Consider the following 26,072-nt stretch of genomic DNA (forward strand, 5'->3'; position numbering starts at 1 on the left):
GGCCTAAGGAAGAGCACGTTGTAGTCTTAGTGACCACGAAAAGCCACAGGATCATTCTTCACAGCATTGTGTAATTGCTTTTTTGTCAGCCCCCCCAGCAACTTTGAAAAGGAAGACAAATAGGTCTTTGTGTAAGAGAAAAATAAGGATGGATTCATAAATATTTCAGGGCAAATAACACCAAGAAGGGCTGATTTAATCATTCCAGTGCTAACCACCCTAACTCACCCTGCAGGGACAAGAGATCAAGGTCCAGCAATGACAATCATTCCTTATATCTCAATGCCACCTTCACTATTACTTAACTAGTCCCCAGAAAGGAGGATGGGCAAGGCTTAAACTTCAGTAGTCTGCAACTGCAAGAGCTTGTAGCTCTGTAGGGTAGGCCACAACAGGGAAGGATGAGTCACAAAAATTGCATGCTTCAACTTCCCTGTGCCTGTCCTGTGCTTTCTCCACTACCCTATCCAGCCTTTGAGATGTGATTAGATTCAAATTAAGACAGCAAAACGACTAACAGTGTGATTGGTTTCAGTTCACTGTCACAGTAGCATGTAAGTAATTCATATATTCTAACACAGGACAACAGGCTGCAGTGCAAGAACCAGTGCTAAGTGTCTGCTATGATATAACGGGATGAGTGTTTGTTGAGGCATCAACTGTCTTCTCTGGCCAGGTTGTCAGGTTTCTCAATGAAATAACAAAAGAACTCAGCTTTTGTAAAAGATTTTATTATTATGCATGTATGAGATACAGGGGAAGGGCATGCCCCCTCTTATGTGGGATCTGGAGACAGAAGTAAGGTCACTGGACTTTTGTGGTAGGATTTTACCCACTAAGCTATCTTGCCAGCCAAAAAGAACACAAGCATTGAAACTTTTCTGTCTCAGGAAAAAAAAAACTTCAAGATTTTTTTAACAGTCAATAAAGAAAATATGTCTACTGATTCATCAGGAACCCAAGAAGGAAGGCATCTTTAGAGCAACCTAGAAAGTTGCCATGGTTGGTGGGACAGATGTGTTCCAGCAGAGCTGTGGCCTGGCTGTTCTGAATAGTGTGTTGCTGGGGTTTACTGATCACGGGGACTTGTGGGAAGAACAAGTTCCTTGGCTAGTGTCTGAAAGGCACTTGTGCACATTTTCAACTGGGAAAGGGACTGCAAGATGGAAGACAATACTGGCCCATTCTTTCATCCTGAGTGACCCAAAACCTGAATGTAAGCAGCTATTCAGTTATACTGACATCAAGGCAGCCAGTTCATTCCACAACCTGGCCACGTGAACAGGATTCACTGGCTTTCAAAAGGTGACTCCACGTTACCCATCTCCACATACACCGTCTTTAGCTGTGAGTAATACTCAAGGGTCACTCGGCCATTCTCTCTGCCAAATCCTGAAAAGAAGAGATGGCGTCAGGGTAAGCTGGTTACTACAGGGGTCTGAAGTCACACATAGCTCGAAGGCAGGCTCTGCTCCTTCTGTGGAGCTGGGGCCACAAGTATTAGGACAGGGACGTACAGAGCAATCAATCCAACACTAAAGAAAAAGTAATGCAACCCACAAGACACACTTTCAAGCCATGTCACACAACAGAACTTCCTGGAGATGCCTGGCCTACTCCAGTAGGCTGGGGATGACTGAGTCTGTGTTTGCTGAGGCTATGCTAGTCACAGGCTGAGAAACGCTGCTGTAGCAGTACTGGCTACTGCATGGTTGGTTTGTGCATTTCCCACCTCCTTACCTGACTTTTTTTTTTTTTTTTGGTTTTACGAGACAGGGTTTCTCTGTTTTGGAGGCTGTCGGTCCAGCCTGGCCTCGAACTCACAGAGATCCGCCTGCCTCTGCCTCCCGAGTGCTGGGATTAAAGGCGTGCGCCACCACCGCCCGGCTCTTACCTGACTTCTTATATCCACCAAAGGGCAACTCCACCGGACTGACATTGTAGTTGTTAATGTAGCACGTTCCTGCCTGAAGCTCAGCTGCCACCCTGTGAGCCCGCTGGATGTCCCTGGGAGGGAAAAGACAGTACTGGTTATTCACAGTTCAAGCTAACCTCACAGGAAGCATCAGAGTGTAAACTCAAAGGACCTGAAATCCTGCCAAACTGTTGTTTCTTCAAACTGTTTAAAACCCTTTCATCACCCAGGCAAAAAAGACCCAGATTTTAAAAATCTATAAAATGGTGCCGAGCAGTGGTGGCACAAATCTTTATTCCCAGCAACGGGGAGACAAAGGCAGGTAAAATCTTTGAGTTCCAGGCCTACCTGGTCTACAGAGCGAGTTCCAGGACAGCCACGGCTGTTACACAGAGAAACCCTGTGTCAAAAAAAAAAATCTACAAATAAGCAACAATAGGGTGCCACTATTCAATGGTGTGGGAATACCTACACCACCTCACACAAGGCGATAGAGGCGGGGCCACTTACAGCATACACAACCATGTACTCACATAGAACACAGGCCTGAAAACTGTAAAACTATCGGAAATATGGAAATTTATCTTCCTGATACCAGATTAAACAAAGCCTCCTTAAGTATAACACTCAAAAGTAACAGACAAAAGCAAAAGGAAAATCCACAGAAATGAGAACCAAAACCACTATGGAATATGACCCAGGAAGATGGCTGAAACAAACATGCTAACAAAAGCTGATGCAGGTATGGAAGAATTAGAGCCTTTATTTTGTGTATATGTCTGTGGGCATGTGTGTGCCAAAGTACATGTGTGGAGGCCAGAGGACAACTTTGAATCCTTTCAAGGCCTACTTGGGCTACAGAACTATGTCATGACCATATGTGGCAATGTAGAGCACATAACTCAGAATAAAAAGTGAAAAAAAAAGGCAGGTGATGCTAGAGATATACACCTCAGTGTAGGATGCTTGTTTAATATTGCAAGGCCCTAGGTTTAATCCTTAGTACCCCAACACACCCACACAAAGAGCACTTAGCCCATTCAGTCTCCAAATAAAAGCAGAGTTCCAATCTTTTTTTCAGGGCCCAAAGGGAAGCAATCACATGAGGGCCAGCTTCAGAGCACCTCCATGGAAAGAAAACTCAGGCTTCCTTCCCAGGTGTCTGACCACAAGGCACAGCATTTGACCTTGGTTATTACCAAATGCTCTGCACTCTTGGTGAAACCTTAGAAAACCACTTTCCTAAGGACAGTAACCAATCAAAGTTTGCATATGGAGACTTGCAGACCTTTTTTCTTTTTGTGTTGTTTTCTTATACTGTAGTCTTACTATGTAGCTCAGGGTGGACTCAAACTTATGGTCCACCTGCTCCAGCCCTCTGTTTGCTGGAGTTATAATCATGTACTACCACATCCAGATTGCTGGGGTTATAGGCATGTACCACCATATTCAGATTATTTAGCAAGAAGTTTTGCATCAAAATCATTTTTATCTCTAATCTAGTAGTTAACATTTATGTATAAAGATTATTAATAATGGTATCACAATATTTAAAATTGGAGAAACATCATAAATATGCGACACACAAAGTCTATGTAAGTTAGAATGCACACCAGCTAGGAACTATTACACTGCACTAAAAATGATGTATTTGAAGAACAATGTCCAGTATTCATCATTAAAAGTTTCCAAATTCCTTGATGTGAATGTTTTCAATACCTACCCCAAAGCTTTACATAGATCAGAATCTTAAATATTCAATGAAAGAATGAAGCCAGAACTTTCATTAATAAAGTTTAGAGTTCATTTTAAACTCCATAGCAGTGTAGAGTCCTCTGGCCATTAATGAAAAGCTGTAAAATGCAGCTTTGGCATCTTCTGAACTAAGAAGCACCAAACAGGGCTGGGGTGTAGCTCAGTCAGATCTTCAGCATCATGAAACAAAAACAGATGCTGATGGCTCTAATGACAGCAAAGTAAGGAGGAATAAGAATGATTACATATCCCAGTAAGAATGATTACATACCCAAGATACCACCATAACCCTGCCCTTCCAAGAAAGATGCTTGTGGGGATCCTGATCCACATACCTGGTAAAGATGCCAGCTGCTAGCCCAAAAGTGGTATCATTGGCCCGCTCCAGAACCTCGGCTTCAGTTTCAAATGATAAAATGGACATAACTGGTCCAAAGATCTCTTCTCTCACACAGGTCATGCCATCGCTGCAATTAGCTACCAACATTCATAATCAAACCAATGACAGTGAGGGAAGCATAATCTCACATGCCCAAAACACACTGTCTGTAGTCAACAATGAAACATGTAGCTTTAGAGGAAAAAAATTACAAGAGGATACAGTTACCATGAATATCAATTAGACCTTCCTTTTGCATGGCAATTTGGTAATACATATTAGAGTGTCATCCTCTGTGTAATTCTAAAACCACTTTTTTAGAGTTCCTATGGAAGTATCCAGTGAGGTAAACAGATTTACTGACAAAGATCTTCACCACATCATCAGTTAGAATGATGAAAGAGAGAGCAACAAACTAAACACCCAAAGAGGAGGAAATAATCGCATAAACTAGACACACCCTAATGATCAACTTTTATAAGGCTTTTTCTTAAAGCAATGTTTTTAAAGAAAACAAATAGATGTTCATAAAATGCTCACTGAAAATGACCCAAAAATACATCAACCACATTTCTGTTCAAATGTTGCATATAGCTGGGCATTGGTAGTGCATGCCTTTAATCCCAGCATTCAGGAGGCAGAGGCAGGCGGATCTCTGTGAGTTCGAGACCAGCCTGGTCTACAGAGTGAGTTCCAGGACAGCCTCCAAAACAATACAGAGAAACCCTGTCTCGAAAAACCAAAAAACAAAGTTACATATGTAGCATGTGTGTATACTATGACAAAATGTGTGTGTGTGTTATAGTCACATTTTCTTAAATAATTCTACGCAATTAACAAGTAGAAGCAATGCTATAAGAAAAGAAAATGAAAAGGCTGGAGAGATGGCTCCGTGGATGGTTTGGTGGTCCAAGTTTGTTTCCTAGCACCCACATCAGGCAGTTCACAACCACCTGTACCTCCAGTTCCAGGGGAATCCAATACCCTGCCCTCCAGCCTCCACAGGCACCACACAGCCATGCATACAGCAATGCATGCATACATGCATATACTGCACGCACACAAGAAATAATTTTAAATATGCAATATAAAAACAAATTTTAAAAATAATTGAAGGTATATTTGCCTTGTTAAAAATGCATTTAAATATTCCTATAAATGACTAACTCCCTAAAACATTTACTTCACACCTGACATTTAAACTCTGTACTTAGAACTCAGGGAAGTACCTGTACTGATCCCCAATGAGCTTCAGAAGGAGGGAACATGTTCCCAGCACTCGGAAGGTAGAGGCAGGTGGATCTCTGTGAGTTCGAGACCAGCCTGGTCTACTGTCTCGAAAAACCAAAAAAAAAAAAAAAAAAAAAAAAAAAAAGGAACATGAGCCTGCACTGTTTTGGCAATGCTCAGTTTTGAGGTAGTTGCACGGACAAATAATGTGCTTTGGAGTACTGTTAGACACTATGGCACACTATAGTCAGAGTCTAAAAAACACCTTAGTCTACAAAAATTCAGGTATTTACAAAGATAACAGTTCTAAAATCTCTTCAGAATTGGGGGAGTGTAGGAAGAGGAGGCTGCAGTTGGGATATATTATATGAAAGAAGAATAAATTTAAGAAGAGGAAAACAACTTTTCAGAGGCAGGTTAGGTACTGCTCTATACATAGCACATTACATCAGTGCACAAAGATACCTGTACTTAAAAGATATGTTAGATTGTATTCAAGGATAGTTGGCTGTGTGCTAAGTCTTTGAAAACTAATAATCCACATGTAAGTTTTATTTAATTACTCAAAGCAATGAATTACCCAATCCTCTCTGAAAATATTTTATCCGCTTACAAAGGCTGGTTACACAAATGGCTCTGTGGGCCATGAGTTTTACCCTGGAGAGCTAAAGGGATGGGTATAAAAGGTAGCAGTGTGCCTGTTTAAACACAGACCAATCCTTCAATCTTAAACCAGTTAAAAGCCAGGCAGTGGTGGCGCACGGCTTTAATCCCAGCACTCAGGAGGCAGAGACAGTCAGATCTCTGTTAAGTTAAAAGCCAGCCTAGTCTACATAGAGTTCTAGGCCAGACAAACTTACACAGTGAGACCCTGTCTCAAAAAAAAAAAGGAAGGAAGGAAGGGAGAGGGAAAAGTAATGCTTACAATAATGGGTACCTCTGAGGCAGGAAGGAGGCAAATGGGTTTTAGTATGATGCCCATGTATACTTGACTGTCCAAAGTAGAGTTTTAAGAGTGGAAAAATGTACTAAAACTTAATAAAATTGTATATGACAAATTGATTTTGTTATACTGATACGCTGTAGTTCAAAAGAAAAGTATACTTTACATTTTACATTACTAAGGAGTTCATTATTTTTTTAAATCAAACATATTTGGTTTTTTTTTCAGCTTGTTCTAAGTGTCTCCAGTATTCATGGTTGTACCTTTCCAGTACATAAACCAATACATATGGTTGCTCCAGCATAGGAGTACCTAGAGGGTTTCAAAAGCTACAAAGTATTTTTCCACTTCTGAAACGTGGGTAGTAAAACCATTCAACTTGCCAACCCTTACTCCATGGCATTACATAGTTCATAAATATTCATTTTTACCTATCTATTATTTAATTCAAGTCATTTAAAAGCAAACAAGAAGACATACTTAAAATGCAAGGTGTCATGTAATATCCAAATTTTAATTTAGGATCCGTTGGAACATACTGCTCTCCACCATATAGTACAGTAGCACCCTAAGTGAAAAACAAAAAACAGGCATCTTCTGTATTGAACATATAACCCATGTGCTCCCACAAGGCAAAAGGTTGCCCAAGCAAAGGCACACAACATTTACCCTCCCCCAAAGCAAAGCACTCATGGATGGTAACCGCCAATGTAAATGCACAAAAGGACACGGGGAAAGGAGCCATGACATAACCCACCCCAGCTTCCGTTCTTTCCTCACCTGCTCCTTTGCTAACTTTATAAACCCACAGACCCGTTCCAGATGTGGACCATTGATGAGCGGCCCCATCCTCGTATCTTCTAGAAGGGGGTCTCCAATTTTTATCTTTTTAGTCTGCTTCACAACTTCTTCTGTAAATTTATCAACAATTTCCTGTTGCACAAACACTCTGGTGCCATTACAGCAAACCTAAAGGAAAGACATGAATTCGTGTGTAGGATTCAAAAAAAAAAGAGAAAAAATCTAAAAATAACTTTAAATGAGTCACAACCCATTTTTTTTAGTGTTTCATTTTATGTATACTGATGTTTTACCCACACGTCCATCTGTGTGCCATGTGTGTGCCTGTGGAAGCCAGAAGAGGGCCCTGGATTTTCTGAACCTGGAATCACAGATGACTGTAGGCCACCATGTGGGTGCTAGGAATCGAACCCAGGAGTCGAACCCAAGTGCTCTGCAAGAATAGCCAATGCTCTTGACTGCTGAATCATCTCCCTAGCCCCACAACACATTTTTTGAAAAATATTTTCATTTCTAAAAACTGTCCATAGTGATTAAGAAGGATCACACACATCCGGCAGGCATGATCTGCCCTTTGGCAGAAAGATGAATAAGTCTTACTTCTCTGCCTCAGGATCAGAACCCCCTCTTAACCACACACACACAGTACCAGCAGCTCACTCTGGTGGCTTCTCAAGAGTGGGAGGTAAGAGTGAACCTAAAATAAAGTGTAGTTAAGAGCGTATTCTTGAGGCTAATTTTAAAACTGGACATTTTAGTGTTATCAATGAAACTATAAATAATCACTACTTACTCATTCTCACACAAATAAACATGAATACTGTTCAAATACCACAGGAGAATAGAGAGCAAAGTCCCAGGAACATATGATCCCCAGGAAGTTAAATGGCATGATTTCTAGGATATATTAAGTGAAAAATGATACTTCTAACTTGATACCATTTGTGACAGAAAGTAGAGGAAATAGAAATATACAAATATCTGGTCATTTTGTTCAAGGAGCAGAATGGGGGAAAATGGTAACAGGTAGAAGGAATGAGGGGGTGTTACAGTTCTGAGTGAGGCTCTTAAAGAAAAAGTCTGACATTCAGAACTATGTTCATCTTTTGCCTGATCAAAACAGATTTTAAAAATCTTTAAAGGACAGAGGAAAAGATACCTCAAGTGAAACAAACAGAATCCAAAGGACCTGCTATTCTAACTGAACATAGTAACCATAGTGAAAGCAGGGGACAACAACAGATCTAAGTAACATCTGAGCATAGCATTCAGCCTGTACCAAAAAAAAAAGGGGGGGGACTGGGTAGTAGTGGCCTTAATCCCAGCACTTGAGAGGCAGAGGTGTGGGAACAACAGACCTTGGCTGGAAGCCCACTTCCCCATCAGCCTAGGAGCAGGCAGCTTTAAGACAATATGTACTAAAAACATGTTTACTAAAAACAATATAGTGCCCGGGGCAATAAGTTCCTGATAAGGGCTGGCCCACAGAAATGCCCTAATCTCAACCTTTTCCAAAGATTAACTGCCTCTTTCTGACCCACCCACCGCTGCCTCTGATGTCAGGGTATATAATAACCAGCCAGGATAGGAATAAAAGAGAGCCTTCTTGAGGAGCCTTCTGGAAGCCACTGACGGGTCTCTGTATCGTCAATCCCGACACCCTCGCCACATTCTTGGATACAGGCTGCGCAGCGGGACCGGCAATTGGAGGTTCCACCAAGATTGTGAAAGCGAGGTAAGTGGACGGGGTCAAGAAACGATGGGGAATAGTTCTGGGAATCTTGAATTATAACAGTATCAAGTAAAAAAGTTACTTAAAGGACAGGGGACTACAGTCAAGGCTAAAACCCTAGAAGGCTTTCTAAAATCAATCAAACGAACGAGTCCATGGTTCATTCTGGAGGAAGCTTAAATATCCCAGATTGGGAGGAGGTTCGCCGTGATCTTCATTGACTTTTATGAAAAGAGGGATCAGAGTCCTTGCCCCCTACCACATTCTCCTTATGGAGATTAGTGAGGGGTGCACTTTTGACAGATAAGGTTCGTCACCACCGGTAGTTCATGTCACAAAAGAGGCTTTTTTAGAGTTACAAGAGACTGAGACTCAAGCCTCCTTGAGTTCAGGGGCAGAGAATGAGGATGAATCATCTGAAGACACCCTGCCTACGATATAACCCAATCCTTCTTGGACCTTGAGGAAAGACCCAGAGGAGGGGTCTGATACAGCCCAGTGATAGCCCCAGTAATGGAAGCTCCAGACCTGAACAATTCCGGGCAGGTCATTCAGCGTCATGACCTTTTAAGTTTCAAAGACATAAAACAACTTAAAGAGGCAACTCTAAATTATGGAGTGCAGGCTCCCTTTACACTTTCCTTAATGGAATCTTTTGCGTCTCTTAACTTGACACCTAGTGATTGGCAGCAGCTTTGCTGAGCAGCTCTCTCTGGGGGAGATTATTTGATTTGGAGGGGTGAGTTTCAAGAAAAATGCAGCCAGACAGCCCAAAGAAATACACAAGCTGGACAGCCCCAGAGAAATGTGGAGATGCTTACTGGGAGTGGTCAATATGCCACCATTCAACAACAAATGCAGTATGACATCACAGTCTATACCCAAGTGGCAGCAGCGGCCCAAGGTGCTTGCAAAGCATTGCCTTCCAAGGAAGGAGGGGATCACCTGTCCAAAGTCCTTCAAGGACCCTCCGAACCTTTTCAAGACTTCGTAGACCGCCTCAGTCAGGGAGCAGAAAGAATATTTGGGGGCATTGGGCCTGCAATGCCAGTCATCAAGCAGATGGCTTTCAAAAATGCAAATAAGGACTGTAAGGAAGCCCTTTGCCCCTATTGCAACAAAAGTCTAAATGACTACATCCGGATCTGTAGGGACATTGATGGTAACTTCATCCAGGGCCAAGTGTTAGCTGCTGCTATTTGACCCCAAGTGGGGAAAGTAAGACCTAATCAAGGAGGGAGAAAAACATGTTTCAGCTGCGGTAGGGAGGGACACTTCCATAGAGAGTGCCCTCAAAATAGTACTACCAGTTCCAAGAGACCTGGTTTATGCCCCCATTGCCGAAGGGGATATCATTGGGCCAATGACTGCCACTCTAAAACTGACCTGGAGGGTAATTTCCTTCCTGCTAAAAATAATCAGGGAAACTGGAAGAGGGCCCCAAAACCAATGTGTACGGGGCAATGACCCCTGCTCCGGGCAGTGGCAGGATTCATTTTCTCCCCCAGAGCAACCTCTTCATATCTCAAGACCTCCATAAAGCCACCTCAGGGAGTGCAGGATTGGACCTCGGTCCCTCCGCCTAGGCAATCGTAACACCCGAAATGGGAATCCAGGCCCTCCCTACTGGGGTGCATGGACCATTGTCCCAGGCACGGTCGGAGTACTCTTGGGACGGTCCAGTACTATTCTTCGAGGCATCCAGGTACACCCCAGTGTTGCAGACCAGGATAGCCAGCGAGAGATTAAAATAATGACATCAGTGGCCAGTGGGGTTGTTGCCATCCCAGCAGGAGAACGGATTGCACAGTTACTCCTCCTCCCTACAGCTCCTTGTGAGGCACAAAAAATTAAAGAGAAAAGGGGCAACCAAGGTTTTGGAAGTACTGGCCCAGCAGTATTTTGGGTAGCCACCATGGAGAATCGCCCTCAACTTACATTAAGGATAGAAGGCAAGTCCTTCAAGGGCATTTTAGATTCTGGATCAGATGTTTCTGTCCTCTCAGACAAATTCTGGCCCCCTGCCTGGCCTAAACAGGAAGGGACAGTGACCCTCCAGGGAATAGGACAGGCTGTGCCACAAAAAAGCCTCAGAATTCTAAAGTGGCAAGAATCTGAGGGCCGCACAGGGATTTTCCAAACATTTTGTCTGGCCTCCTTACTAACCTCTGGGGACGGGATCTCCTGCAAGAAATGGGAGTGGTCCTCACCACCCAGGCACCCAAGTCCAAAAGCAGGGCCCCCAGATGATGCAAGGGATGGGCTGGAGTCTGGGGAGGGAACTAGAAAAACTAGAACAGGGAGAGGTTTGCCCGGTGGCATCCCTCCCTTTGGATACCAGGGCTCCGGGGATAGGAAGGGTTTTGGTCATTTTTGATGAGGGTCACTGTTGTGCCACCAGCTCCCATACCCATCACATGGCTATTGGATGATCCAGTATGGGTGGAACAGTGGCCTTTACCAGAGGAGAAACTTCGGACAGCTCACCAGCTAGTTCAAGAACAGCTGGAGGCAGGCCATTTGGTCACCTCCACATCACCCTGGAATACCCCCCAATATTTGTAATTAAAAAAATCTTCAGGGTAATGGAGGTTACTACAAGACCTGAGGGCTGTGAATTCGACCATGCAGCCTATGGGGGCACTCCAGCCTGGCTTGCCCTCGTCTGTGGCCATTCCTAGAGACTGGCATTTGATTGTTATTGATTTGAAGGATTGCTTCTTTTCTATTCCCTTGCATTCTTAAGATAGTCCTCAGTCTACGTTTAGCCTTCCTGCGATTAACTTTAGGGAGCCTGCTTCCAATGGGTGGTGCTCCCCCAAGGGATGGCTAACAGTCCAACTATATGCCAGATTTATGTAGCTGCCTATTTAGATCCCCTCAGACATAAGTTCCCTGATCTTTACATTATCCACTACTGATGGGGGAAGTCCTGTGTATATGTCAATAAAGCACTGTTGGCCAACAGGGAACCAAGATAGGTGGGAGTATCCAGGAAGACTCTGGGTAGGAGAAACACAGGAAGTCAAGATGTAACGCCATGGGGTAGGAAGCCCGGAAACCTCTCCGGTAAGAGAAATATTTATAGATTAGCAATTATGGGATAATTACTTAAGTCAGAGCTAGCCAGTAAGAAACAAGCAAGGACAACAGCTTCATAATTAATATAGCCTCCTGTGTGTTTATTCGGGACTGATGCGGCTCTGGAACCAGGCTGGTGGGAAGGCTTCCCTTTACACACTACATGGATGATATTCTTTTGGCCGCAGCTGAAGAAAGACAATGTTACATAGCCTTTGCAGAGCTACAGGACCTCCTGGAGGCCTGTGGATTTATTTTGGCTCCTGAAAAGATTCAAGAGACCCCCTTGTACTTATTTGGGTCATCAAATTCAACAAACTGGCCTTCGGCCACAAAGACTCCAAACTGATTATTCAAATTTAAAAACGCTTCATGATTGGCAGAGATTTTTGGGAGAGGTGCAGTGGATTCGCCCTTCTCTTTCTATTAAAACAGGGGCTCATAAACCCCTTTATGATATTCTCCCTGGGGATCCTGCTCCAACTTCCCCTAGACAGATTACCCCAGAGGCCAGGGATGCCCTACAATTGTTGTTAAAAGGTATAGAGCAAGCCCACCTTCAGCACATAGATTATGGGCAGCCCCTTGTTCTGGTTGTACTTTCATCTAGCTTTTCACCCACTGCAGTGTTTGGCAGACTGGTCCTATTTATTGGATACATTTGTCAGCCTCCCCTAAGAAGGTAGTGGCTCCTTACTATGATCTGATTTTGCAATTGTTGTGGAAGCCACACAAGTTTAGCATCCAAACCTTTGGAAAGAGTCCTGATAAAATTATCCTTCCTTATGAGAAGGAGGAGGTAGAACATCTACAGATCTTCCATGATGGGTGGACCCTGTTTATTACATCTACAAGTGCCAAATTTGATAACCATTATCCAATAGCCCCTTGATGTCTTTTTTTAAAGACCCTATGATTTTTCCCAAGATTTTAAAGGAGAACCCTCTATTTGGAGTTCACTCAGTCTTTACAGACAGCTCCTCCAAGGGTTTCACGGTGGTGGTTTCTTCTCAGGTGCAGAAGAGGGTACCCATAGGGCAGATGTCAGCACAAGCCGCCAAGTTGTTTGCCTGCTTGATGGCCCTCCAAATGTTTGAGGGGGAGCCCTTTAACTTATATACTGATAGTGTTTATGTTGCCAACATTGTTAGACCTTTAGAAACTTCTCCATATGTTCTTCCAACCTCTCATATTCGTTCCTTATTAGTTCAGCTCCAACATCGTATTTGGCAGCACATCTATCCTGCTTATGTGGGATTTGTTCTTGCACATAATAACCTTCCAGGACCCCTTGCCCAGGGCAATCAATTTGCTGGCTCCTTGACCACCCTAGGAGCAGCTTGCCCACCAGCTCCATGAGCAGTATCATCTAAATGCCTGCTCCATTAAATTTCACACTGGGTGCCCCTTATCCATAGCTACACAGATTACCTCTCAGTGCCCTGATTGTGCCCCTTATCATAATTCTCCCAATGAAGGGGTAAATCCCTGGGGCCTTAGGGCCAACCATCTCTGGCAAATGGATGTCACTCACCTGCCGCAGGCAGGGAAATTAAAATAAATGTATGTCTCAGTGGATACGTATTCTAAACTGATTTTTGCCTCTCTTCACTCAGGAGAGAAGATTAAAGATGTTATTTCTCATTGCCTGCAGGCCTTTGCCTACATGGGCATTTCCGATGTCCTAAAAACGGACAATGGCCCTGCCTATGCCAGCAATCGCTTTGCTGCCTTTTGCAGGGAATATCACATTGTCCATTCTTTTGGTATTCCTCACAACCCCATGGGACAGGCCCTTGTGGAGCGCACCCATGCCGTTCTCAAACAATATTTTAAGAGAACAAAAAAGGGGGAGTATGTTACCTCCCCCAATATTCAGTTATCCACCATACTTTACATTTAAAAATTTTTGATCATAGACAGTAATAATTTGTCTGCTATGGGGAGACATTGGAACAAACCCTCCCAGTCCTTGGGATGGGTCAGATGGAAGGACTTGATTACAGGAAAATGGCAGCCACCCACTCCCCTACTAGCTAGGGTCCGAGGGGCTGTTTGTGTTTTCCCTCCAGAAAGTGAGAAGCCCATTTGGGTCCCCAAATGGTGCATCAGGCATGTCGACCCCGATACTACTCCCGATACTAGGGAGTGCTCACTATGATAAAGATGGTCCAACCATCACTGAACATTCAGGTAAGGGAAGTATGGGTGCTGGTGAGGAACCCCCCCATTTTGATGCCAGTTAGTCATTCCAGCTCCCTGTTCATTGATTTTTATAGCAACAATAATACATTGGGAGCGGCTGCTGCCAATGAGAGATTAAAAAGTCAGAAACTAAACATTCTGAGTTTCTGCCTCCTAAAGGGGAATCTCTGTTTTATTAAAAATATTTAATATCTCCTGGATTAAATCTCCAGGCCTGACACAAAGATCGGGGAAGAAAGGGGAACCTAAGAGGTTGCCCCCAGTTGGAGGATGGATTGGATTAAATCTCCAGGCCTTCGCCTGACACCAAGGTCAGGAAAGAAAGGGGAACCTGAGCGATCACCCTCAGTTGGAGAGTGGACTGAGTAAATCTTATTTTGCCTGAGGGAACATCCTCAGTTGGAGGATGGATTGAAAATGGGTGAAAATTGAGGCGTTGGTGGACCACACCTTTAATCCCAGCACACCTTCAATCCCAGCACTCGGGAGGCAGAAGCAGGCAGATCTCTGTGAGTTCAAGGCCAGCCTGGTCTACAGAGTAAGTTCCAGGACAGTCCAAAACAATACAGAGAAACCCTGTCTAGAAAAAAAAAAATGGGTGAATCAAAAAAAAATTGGTAACAGTAAACGAGGTACTGGTATTAAGTAAAGAAAAAGGAAAAGACAAAGGTATATGGAATGGAAAAAGTTTGTTTGCATCTAAGGTCAATTTTGTGAGTCATCTCTTGTTGGGGAAGTCCTGTTATTTGCCTGTGCATTTGTCAATAAAGTACTGTCTGGCCAATAGAAAACCTAGATAGGAGGGACTAGGAGTCGAGGAGGATTCTGGGAAGGGGAAACACAAGAGAGTCAACATGTGACGCCATGGGGGTAGGACGCCGGGAACTATTCTCCGGTAAGAGAAATACTTAGATTCACAATTATGGGGTAATTACTTAAGGCAGAGCTAGCCAGTAAGGGACAAGCAAGGCCAACAGCTTCATAATTAATATAGCCTCCTGTGTGTTTATTTGGGACTCATGCGGATCTAGAACCAGGCTGGCGCGGCAGAGCCCAGGCGACTGGCGGGGGGATAAACCAAAGCGGCTAGCAAAAGAAAAAGCTTCTCTTAACAATCTCTAAAACTTTTGGCCAAAAGCCTGGCCTCTCCACCTTGCATCTACAGAGTTACAAGGAGTAGGTACGGCTGTAGCCCCTGACTGTAGCTCAAATGGAGGAATGATGAGGGGCATACAGGACCTTTTTTAACCTTTTTAGTTCAAGGATTGGCTGGAGTTGTTCTTTTACATAGATTTCAATTAAGGAAGTTTCATTTCAACAGACTAACCATGACCTAGGGAAAAAGGATGACCGAAAGATGTATGTATGTTCTGAATGAATGGTGTGGCCACACGGGTATATATGAAATGTGATTGTGAATGAGTGAGTGTGAACTGCTTATATGATTAAAAGGATACTTAAATCCCTTCAAAACTATTTTTAAAAGATACCTGAATTGCTGTAGATATAGCCAAAGGAACATCCAGCTAGTCGGTTAATGTCTTAACAGAAAAGTTAAGATGCAAATGAGGCCTTGTCAGCTAGTGAGAGCTCTACCAGTTAGATAGGGAAAGACTGCTCACAGATTTCAAATAATTTTCAAAAGTTATTTGGGACACAGTAAAAATTACAATCTTTGAGTGATTTTCAGAAGTTTTGGGGAAATACTTAATGGATATGTCCTTTTAAAAGGACATCTACTAATAATTTAGATAGTGATCCCAATTCACCTAGATAGTTAACTAAGGAGGGTAGACAAATCCTTCTACTGTTATGATCCAGCATCAACAGATGTTAACAAACAAACAGTTCAAACAAAATGTTTAGAAAATAAAAAAAGGGAAGTAATGTCCCCAGTCCCCACATGACTCATCAAATAATATACTCCTCATTTAAAATTTTTTTTAAATATGAATGCCAGTGAGCAATCTGCTTCAGATAGATTCTGGTATGATGGAACTTGAGCAACTATTGCTCAGGTCAAATGGAGACATCCATGCACTAGACAGTGGAGAAGACCCTAACTTGGGGTCGAGGGCATGTTTGTTTTCTTGCAGGAAAAGAATAAAACTTCGGCAGCTGTCAGAACATTTGGTGAGATGCATGGAGCAGAGAAAAAACTGGACCTGAGACCATGGGAGCCTACCTAAGCCAGTTTGAGAGAGATCTCCTAAATCAGTGTTCCTGACCCTTGATGTCATCGAATCTACAGCCCAAGAAAGAAAACAGTTGGTTCAGAGATTTCCAGTTTCTCAACAAGCCTGCTGCATCAACCTCCTGGACCTGTGAGTTTTCATCCCGAAGCCAACAGAGAACTGGAAGATTAGCAATTTGCCCTTGACACACCTTGGAACAACGAAATTCATTTTGCCAGTTTTTCCCTTTGGGTAAAAAAGGACCCATTTAAAACATTTGGACACTGGTATGAACCATGGTGACAAAAGCCCCTTTTCAGTATTTGAACAGGACTCTGCCACTTAAAATATCAGCCTTGGGTTATCCTGTTTCTGGAATCATGCCTATGCCAGTGTATTTTTCTGGAGAAATGCAACTTGTCCTAATGCTACAAAAAGGAGACTTTGGCTCATGTTGCATATTCAGCTGAGGCTGCTGACGTTAAATCAACAAACTGCATCATCACAGGAACAAACTGGTGCTCTGTGGATAGTGCAACAAGCCTCTTGTTCATATTTTTATCATGCTACATGTGTAACATCAATGAGTGTACCTAATATATCTGTGCAAGTGCACTTTCTAAATGCTTTCCTGAGTGGATCTTGGAACTATTGTAAACTTTATCACTGTTTTGATCATCAAATTGTAACTGTAAATCACATGTAACAGAGGAAGGCTGGTAGAATGTTACAGCCCAGATCGGGGGATGGGTATGGTGATGGAGAGACACTACATCAATGGGGGTCCTGGAAATGGTGGCAGTGGCGGTAGGCATTCTGGCTTTATGCCGAGTTTAAACGTGCCTTGTTCCATAGGTAACAGATCCATCACCAAGTATTGCTCAGCTTAGCCCATGGCAATCCCAGTAGCCATGAAAGATGAGGTTCTCTGATGATGGACAACCTGTGGGGAAGAGACCTCCTGCCTAAGACAGGGGTCGCCAGGTTCCCCAAAGACAAGTAAGGGAGGGTGACCCTACTTGACCTAAGTCAGGAATGCCTCATTAGAAAATAAAAAAGGGGGAATTGTGGGAACAACAGACCTTGGCTGGAGGCCCACTTCCTCATCAGCCTGGGAGCAGGCAGCTTTAAGACAATATTTACTAAAAACATGTTTACTAAAAACAAATACAGTTCCCCGGGGCAATAAGTTCCTGATAAGGGTTGGCCCACAGAAACGCCCTAATCTTGACCTTTTCCAAGACTAACTGCCTCTTCCTGACCCACCCACCGCCACCTCTGGTGTCAGGGTATGTAATAACCAGCCAGGGTAGGAATAAAAGAGAGCCTTCCTGAGGAGCCTTCTGGAAGCCACTGACGGGTCTCTGTGTCGTCAATCCCGACACCCTCACCACATTCTCGGATACAGGCTGCGCAGCAGGCGCAGCATAGAGGTATCTCTGACTTAAGGCCAGATGGTTTATAGAGTGAGTTTGAGGACAGCCATGGCTACAGAGAAACCCTGCCTCAAAAAATAACAAAACAAGAAAAGCACAAAACAAAGTGTGTGCAGCTGTGTCTCACACACACACACACACACACACACACACACACACACACACACACACACACACACACACACACACACAAGATATGCATTCCCTAGCCCTGGCCTCAGAATTACAAGCAACAAGGCTACCACAGAGTAGCAGTCAAGAGTCTGGCACTGAGGTCTTGGTGGGTTTTTTTTTTCCCCTTGGCAGTAACTGGGGGTTAAACTCAGGATCTCAAAAATGCCAGGAAAGCGGTCTACCATTCAACTATATCCTTAGAGCTTAGTTTCTAGGTCTCACTTAGCACTCACTGGAGCCAGGGCTGCCTAGACAAATGGTCAATTCCAGAGTTCAGGTGGAAAAAGAATGAGATGGGTCTAGAATAGAATACCTCATTGTGCCAGAAATCAAAGTTACTGAGGTCAAAGAATTAAAACCAGGTGTAATAACACATGCCTGTGACCCCAGACTTGGGAAGCTCGGAATTCAAGGGCAGCCTGGGCTATATGGAGACCTTATCTCATAAACTCATAATGTAAACAATGCTAATTACTCCAATTATTTCAGATTGAACCCATTGTTTAGCATGATACACATATCAGATTATCACACTGTACCACATAAATATGTATAGTTTAGAGAAATAATAACTAAGGCTGGAGAGATGGCTCCCTTTTGTCCTTTTTTGGTTTTGGTTTTTGGAGACAGGGTTTCTCTGTGTAGCTCTGGCTATCCTGGAACTTCCTCTGTAGAGCAGACTGGCCTTGAACTCAGATATCTGCCTGCCTCTGCCTCCCAAGTGCTGTTGGTACTGTGTCACCACCTGGCTTCACTTGTTGCTTTTGGAGACACCCAGGTTCAGTTCCCAGTACTCACATAATGGCTCACAACCATCCACAACTCCAGTTCCAGGGGACCACACACCCTCTTCTGGCCTCCTGGATCACCAAGAACAACTGGAGTGAACATTCACATACTCAGGCACAAGATTCATATTCGTAAAATAAGTCTAAAGAATTTTTTAAAGAAGTAGCAGTGGAGGAAAAGACTAAACAAAGTACTAAACCCAATGCTTTGTCATCTCAATGGATTCATTGTATTCTTTTGTTTTTGGGGTATTATGGATCTTACCTCAGACCCTATGGTAGGCAAGTGCTCTACCACTATACTACAGCCTTAGTCCCTTCAGCTAGATCTTGTCCCAGAAGAGAAAATTGTTTCCTCTTACTCATCACGCTGTGCTTATGTAAAAAATTGTGGTTTTTGGCTACACTGCAGTACTTGATAGTTAGGGACCTTGTGTCTACAACTTTCTCTCAGATAGTTCAGGAAAACTTATTACTTTTGCGTTGTATATGTAAACAGAGTGAGAGAATACTAGAGTGAACAGGTTAGTTTCTTTTTTTTTTTTTTTTTTTTTTTTTTTGAGACAGGGTTTCTCTGTGTAGCTTTGGAGGCTGTCCTGGAACTAGCTCTTGTAGACCAGACTGGTCTCCAACTCACAGAGATCCGCCTGCCTCTGCCTCCCAAGTGATAGGATTAAAGGCGTGCACCACCACCGCCCGGTAACAGGTTAGTTTCTGTAGTGGTTCTCAACCTCTGGGTCACGACCCCTTTGGCAAACCTCTATCTCCAAAAATATTTACATTATGATTCACAATAGTAGCAAAAAACTACAGTTGTGGACTAACAACAAAAATAATCTTATGGTTGGGGGTCACCACAACAGGAGGAACTGCATTAAAGGAAGGTTGAGGACCACTGCTTTAGAGGGACCTAGCTCAAAGATCCACAGGAACTCTTCGTACTGTTTGTTAGAAACTACCCTGTAATTCTCAGTGTGTCTAGTGTGTCAGCATGCTGTTAGGAGGAGAGGGACTTCCTTCCCCAGCCTCCCAGGAATAGCTCTTACCTGGCCTTGTGAGAGGAAGTTGGCCAGCAACGCTCCCTTCACAGCGTTCTCCAGGTCACAGTCTGAGAAGATGATAAGAGGAGATTTGCCTCCAAGTTCCAAAGTGACGGGTTTGATTCCTTTAGCTGACATCTCCATGATCTACAGACCCAAACAAGGCACCCGAAAGTTTAACATAAGTTAGGTCAACTCAACCTGAACCTACCAGGTCATCTTGGTCTGACAGCACCCAGAGACTGTCCTCATGTACTATGGGCCCTTCATCCACTTAGAATATTCTTTGCAAAAGCTCCTGAGAATTTACAGAACTTCACTTAAAACCATGAAACAGGAATTCATTTAAGACATACTGACAGTTCCCAGGATTCTCACAGCCAGGAATTCTGCTTTTTTATGCTTAGGGCTCTTTAGAGTTTAGAACATGAATACAGGCTAAAGTAGCAAATCTGAAGCAACCTGAGAGAATACGTCTTCTTCTATACAACATAATTAACTCACCAAACAACAGCACAGCACAGCTCAGGCCCCAGTCCCTCACACACATCCTATCCTGAGGCAGGCAAAGAGAATTCCTACCCCACCTGTCCTACCACAGACCACGCACACACACACACAGAGATACATGCTCTTTCCCCTCTCACATGCACAGGAAAAGTAGAATTTCCTGGCCTATTTCAACATAAACTAGGAAATTCAAACTCAGCAAAATGCACAGTGGACAGGATCGTCTTTGCCAGACTTAGCCATTTGTATTGAACAAAACTAGTTTCATCTGTACCTTCACGCCAGTAGGCACACTTCCAGTGAAGGAGACTTTGGCCACATCGGGATGCTGACACAGAAACTGGCCCGTAGCAGCCCCACCTTGCACCACGTTAAAGAGCCCAGGAGGCACTCCAGCTTTGGTGTAGATCTCAGCCAGGAGCAAAGCAGACACAGGTGTGAAGGGAGAAGGCTTAAAGATCATGGCATTACCTGTAGAAAAGCAAATGCTCTCCTTAGACTAGACAATCCCACCTGGTTCCTGTTCTTCCAAATTCACCAAAGATGTTATTAAATATAGAAATGTCTGGAACTGAAGCAATGGCTCGGTGGTTAAGAGCACTTTCTGGTCAGGCAGAGGATCTGGGATCGGCTTCCAGTACTTTCGTAAAGGATGACTTAGAACCAGTTGTAACTCCAGATTCAGGGAACCTAGCACCCTCTCCTGGCCTCTGCAGGTACTAGTGGTGCACATGGCACACTATATACATGCAGACAAAACACTCATACATAAAACTAGCTTTTTTAAAAAGGACATATCTTGTTTTCCCACTTTGGGTTCTCTGTATCACGGTCTTTACACATGGACTATCCCATTTAAAGTTTGCAACTTCAGGGTGAAGTAGGGATAATCAGTCTCATTTTATAAAAGTTCCTTTAATTCCAACACTAGGAGGGCTGAATCAGAAAGGTAGTCTAGACAACACAGCCAGTTCCTACAACAGAAACAAACTGGAGAGAAGCAAAATAGAAACACCAAGGCATGACCTGTGTATGCAACCTTAAATTCCTGCAGGGCAAGGTGAAGCAGGAACAGACACCCACATCCTCTGAGATTTGATTGCCCCAAAGCAGGTCTTTCTGTTTGCACAGAAGTGAGTGGAGGAGGAAGGTTCGCTGTGGAGGAGTGACGTAAGCTTACCACATGCTAAAGCAGGAGCAGACTTCCAACAGGCAATCTGGAAGGGGTAGTTCCATGCTCCTATCCCCACACACACCCCAAGTGGCTCTCTTCTGGTATAGCCAAAGGACCCTCCTGGGAGTTGGACATGCTCTCCTAGGGGTAGAACAGATAAGAAATGATGCAAGTCTATGTTTCCCACCATTTCACTGGCACAAATTCATCCCAGTTAATTTAATTCTCACAGAATCTCCTGCAGGGGCTGGAGAAATAGCTCAGCAGCGAAGAGCACTGGCTGCTCTGCCAAAGGACCCAGGTTCAGTTCCTAATACCCACATGGTGGCTGACAACCATTTGTTAATTTCAGTTCCAAGGAATCTACACACTCATTTGGCCTCTGCAGATACCAGACATGCAAGTAGTACATGATGCACATGCAGGCAAAACACCCACACACATATAATTTTAAAAACAAAAACAAGCCAAGGATGGTATTTATTGTACGCCTTTAATCCCAGCTCTGGAGAAGCAGAAACAGGCGGGTCTCTGTGAGTTCAAGGCCAGCCTGGTCTATACAGCAAACTCCATGCAAGCAAGCCAAGGCTATGTAACAAAACCCCATCTAAAAATAAATAACATTTAAAAGCAAACAAAATGAAATCTTTTAAGTGCTACTGGGTAACTTAGACAAATTAACATGGAAATGAGGGGACAACTCAACAATAAAGTCTGAAAACCCTGGAACCTTGAACTGCTCACTTACCCCAGGTAGCTCAGGTGGGTTCTATCAACCATTCAACATGAACTGCTGCTGTAAACATGTTTGAGATATGTTTCATTTACCTCAGGCTGGCCTCAAACTCACTACGTAGCTAACCTTTTGATCCTCCTGCGGCTACCTCCTCAGTGCTGAGATTTCAAGTGGGTGTCACCACACTCAAGAGTATACAATATTTGGAATTGGACCCAAGACTCCATGAACACTAGGCAAGCACTCCACAAACTTGTCTAAAGCTCAGGTTCAGGGTTGGGTGGCCTTTTTATGTACTATCTCACTGAGTCCTTAAAACAGCCCAAGAAATTGGGTATTATCATCTCTACCTTAGCTATGGAATGATAAAGTAGCAAGCCACCCAAGTAGGTAACAATGAACTTAAGACTTTGACCTTCACCACCAGGTTCTACTCTTCTACCCTCTAATCAGATGGTCACCTGAGCCTCACCTGCCATGGATGCAGCCAGTCCTGCATAGTATTCCAGGCACTGCCAGGAAGTGTCAACATCCAGGCGGGCCTCAAATATGGACTTTCCATTGTTGATTGTCTCCATGGTGGCAATTGCATCCTTCTGTTCCTTTGGGTAAAAGAGAAGAAGAGATTTAATACATTATTAGGATGTCTCAACACAGTCAGTGCTTAAAAAGAATGTGTCACTTAAGTTCTACGCCTAGAAAAGGCTGGCACTTGCAAGGAAACTCGACAGAATAATGGTGTTGCCCTGGGAGATAAACCTGCTGTCACAGAGTGACTCTCGTCTTCCTTTCAAGTTCATCAGTGACTCTCCACCAAGTTCATTAGGTGACAACGATTAAGACCACAACCTCATTTAGGTATAACTTAGAAAATGAAAGTGCTCTCTTTTTTTTCTTTATTTTGTGTTTGTTTTGTATTTTTAAGACAGGGCTTCTCTGTGTAACAGTCCTGGCTGTCCTGGAACTCACAGATCTGCCTGCCTCTGTCTCCCCGAGTGCTAGGATTAAAGGCGTGCGCCACCAGTGCCCAGCAGAAAATGTAAGTTTTAAGAACTATTATGCAAGTATGGATAATTAACACATCTGAGCATATACTCTGACTTTTCTGCATGGTCCAAGTATTTGAGCAAAGAACACAGGCAGGCTAAATGAAGAGCAAAGGCCATGGAAGACAGAGACTGTACTGCCCCTAGAGAGAGACCTTTGGAGCTATGAGTTCTTGCTCCTAAAGTCATCTGTTTCTCCTCCAGGGTAATAACCGTAGTGACTCTTCCCTCTGAGTCCCAGAGACTTGCTTGATGAGCAATTAATCTCAATACCTCCCCAGAAGGGGATGGGGAGACACAGAAAAGCATTCAGATACACAAATCCCGTGGTGCCAACCCCTGCACCTTCAGGCTGCCTGCCACATTTTGCTGTAATGAGCCTTTTTCTTTCTAGTCTCCACGATGAGAACACATGTGTGCACTGAAACACTGATATGTGTGTATACAGGTATTTGGATACACACACACTTGCAAGCAGGTTAATTCTCAGACTCTTTGAGGTTTCTCACAGAATGTTTCTGATAAGAAAAAGAAACCCTACATTCCCACCAAAGATACAATTCATGTTTTGATGTATATCACTCTGAATTTTCTAAGTTTCTAATAACCTTTTCTCTAAAAGAAGGATACCTATGAATTTGAAACCTTCCCAGGCAATTAAGGTAGAAAACAAACCTGAAAGATAGGCTTAAATATCAGAAGGAAAAATAACAAACAAGCAACATCCATGGCTGGTGAGATGGTCCAGTCAGTAAAGTGCCCGCTGTGCAACATGAGGACCTGAGTTCCAATCCCCAGCTCCCATATAAAAGCCAGACATTCCAGCCGGGCGTTGGTGGCGCACGCCTTTAATCCCAGCACTCGGGAGGCAGAGACAGGCGGATCTCTGTGAGTTCGAGGCCAGCCTGGTCTACAGAGCAAGTTCCAGGACAGCCTCCAAAACAATACAGAGAAACCCTGTCTCGAAAAACCAAAAAAAAAAAAAAAAAAAGCCAGACATTCCAGCACCAGAGCCGTATCCCCAGCACTAGGGAAGCAGAGCAGACAGACCCCTGGAGCTCACTGACGAGCCAGTCTAGCCAAATTGATGAGCTCTAGGTTCATTGGCAGACACTATCTCAAAAATAAGGTGGACAAAAATCAAGGAAGACACCTATTTCTCAACCTCTTCACACCATTGTACATATACCTGCATACACCCACACAATCATGTACACATACTGCCCAAATAAACACATCTTTAAAAATGACAAATTAAGCAAGTAAGCTATCAAGGGCACATTACAATTCAAAACAAATTCAGAAGAAATAAAAAGCATGCCCAGGGTGCTGTCCAGGAGCCAAGGTCCCATGGAGCACTCAGTGGATACTTGTTTCACAGGCCAAGGTGAGCATATGGGAGAGTGTCTCCATGTCACAGAAATATCACAGCCTTAAGGTGCATTCATGGCTAACTGCAACCACCCTCCTTTTCTCAAAAGGAATGCATTGATACACACCTTTATCATCCGGGCAGCCTCTAAAAGGACTTCGCAGCGCTCCATGCCAGATTTCTTACTCCAGACTTTAAAGGCAGCCTTTGCATTTTTAACAGCCAAACTTACTTCCTTTTCTCCTGAACACTGTAAAGTAGCTATCACTCGGCCTATAAAGAAGCAGAAAGTCAGTTTTATCTCAAGCAGCTGCAATACATTTCAATTGTTTCTATCATTCTCTGAGGAATCCCTTTTGACCATGACTCATTTAGCTCTTAACTTTTGTGTGATCAGGAATCCTTTTGGAATCCAATAAGGTTGCAAATGGTACATAACACACATGCAGTCAAAACATTCAGACACATATAATTTTAAAAATAAACTGGGTGTTAGTGGTCCACACCTTTAATCCCAGCACTCAGGAGGCAGAGGTAGGTGGATCTCTGAGTTCAAGGCCAGCCTGGTCTACAGAGCGAGTTCCAGGAGAGCCTCCAAAACAATACAAAGAAACCCTGTCTCGAAAAACCAAAAAAATAAATAATAAAATAAAAATAAGCCAAGGATGGTAGTGTATGCCTTTAATCCCAGCACTGGAAAAAACAAGAGACTGGTAGGTCTCTGTGAGTTCATGGCCAGCCTGGTCTATATAGAAAACACCACGCAAGCAAGCCAAGGCCACATAACAAGACCCCGTTTCAAAAATAAATAACATTTAAAAAGAAACAAAATGAAATCTAAGTGCTATTGGGTAACTTAGACAAAATAATATGGAACTGAGGGGATAACTCAGCAGAAGAGGAAGTCTGAAGACCCTGGAACCCTAGACTGCTCACTTACCCCATGTGGGTCAGGCAGGGTCTATCAACCATTCAATATGAACTGTAAATATTTGAGATGTTTCATTTACCTCAGGCTGACCTCAAACTCACTTACACAGACGCTCCTGCAGGCCCAGTTCTCAAAACTCAAGAAACCCAGAGCTCCTGCACCCGACTCCTGTGCTCCAGTCATGCAGTTACCCCCCGACCCCCACCCCACCTCCCGCGTATCCACCAGCTCCCCTGGCTTTTCCACGAGCCTCTGCAGCACTCTGCTCCACGTTGCAGCAACCCTTTGTGGAGGGAGGAGGAGGACACGGGGCAGCAGACTCGGTGCACTGGGCCAAGGAGAGTCCACCCGGAGGGCCCCCTCCACCCGCGTCCAGCCCCGCGCGGTTACCGGTGGCCGGCTCGAACGCCTTCTCCGTGCCGCAGCTGTCCGCCGGCTCCACACGGGCCCCGTCGCGGTAGTTGAGCGGCTCCAACTGGACGAAGGTGCCGGTGCTCATGGCGGCGACCGCTGCAATCCAGGGAGTGCGGAAGAGCGACGTCACCCCAGCCCCGACTGCACAGAGAAACATCTGTTGAGTGCGCGGCGCCCCCGGGAAACCCCAAAAAGTCACGCGCGGGGAGGGTGGGGCGGAAGGGCGGGACCGGCGA

General features: G+C 44.0%; 1 protein-coding gene across 3 annotated transcripts; it reads right to left on the reverse strand.

The window, feature by feature from the left end:
• Window positions 1-710: 710 nt before the first annotated feature.
• Aldh9a1 (aldehyde dehydrogenase 9 family member A1) lies at window positions 711-26,072 on the reverse strand. Of its 3 annotated transcripts, none has more exons than XM_005071412.4 (11): window positions 25,813-26,066; window positions 24,619-24,764; window positions 22,546-22,675; window positions 21,344-21,478; window positions 20,438-20,634; window positions 19,660-19,800; window positions 7,003-7,191; window positions 6,703-6,790; window positions 4,006-4,147; window positions 1,895-2,007; window positions 711-1,392 (listed from the first exon to the last, which is right to left on the reverse strand). In XM_005071412.4, the coding sequence occupies exons 1-11, from the start codon at window positions 25,991-25,993 to the stop codon at window positions 1,289-1,291; spliced, it is 1,566 nt and encodes a 521-aa protein (XP_005071469.1). In that variant the 5' UTR covers window positions 25,994-26,066; the 3' UTR covers window positions 711-1,288. The 3 variants fall into 3 exon arrangements, 2 of the variants coding, with proteins under 2 accessions (XP_005071469.1, XP_040593828.1); XR_005873881.1 differs by lacking the exon at window positions 711-1,392 and adding an exon at window positions 3,639-3,877 and having other exon boundaries at window positions 25,813-26,072; XM_040737894.1 differs by lacking the exon at window positions 4,006-4,147 and having other exon boundaries at window positions 25,813-26,070.

Source organism: Mesocricetus auratus, unplaced genomic scaffold (genome assembly GCF_017639785.1).
Source record: "Mesocricetus auratus isolate SY011 unplaced genomic scaffold, BCM_Maur_2.0 Super-Scaffold_100676, whole genome shotgun sequence".
NCBI classification, from domain to species: domain Eukaryota; kingdom Metazoa; phylum Chordata; class Mammalia; order Rodentia; family Cricetidae; genus Mesocricetus; species Mesocricetus auratus.

What these genes read in the sequence shown, in the direction of transcription:
- Aldh9a1 (XM_005071412.4), bottom strand. Translation starts at nt 25,993, where the DNA reads ATGTTTCTCTGTGCAGTCGGGGCTGGGGTGACGTCGCTCTTCCGCACT. An exon ending in ACTTCCTCTCACAAGGCCAG is followed by an intron (nt 7,192 to 19,659) that starts GTAAGAGCTATT and finishes TCTTTCCTTTAG; the next exon opens with GTTTGCTGTAATGGCACCAG. An exon ending in GCAGCTGGCATCTTTACCAG is followed by an intron (nt 2,008 to 4,005) that starts GTATGTGGATCA and finishes TTTCCCTCCCAG; the next exon opens with GGACATCCAGCGGGCTCACA.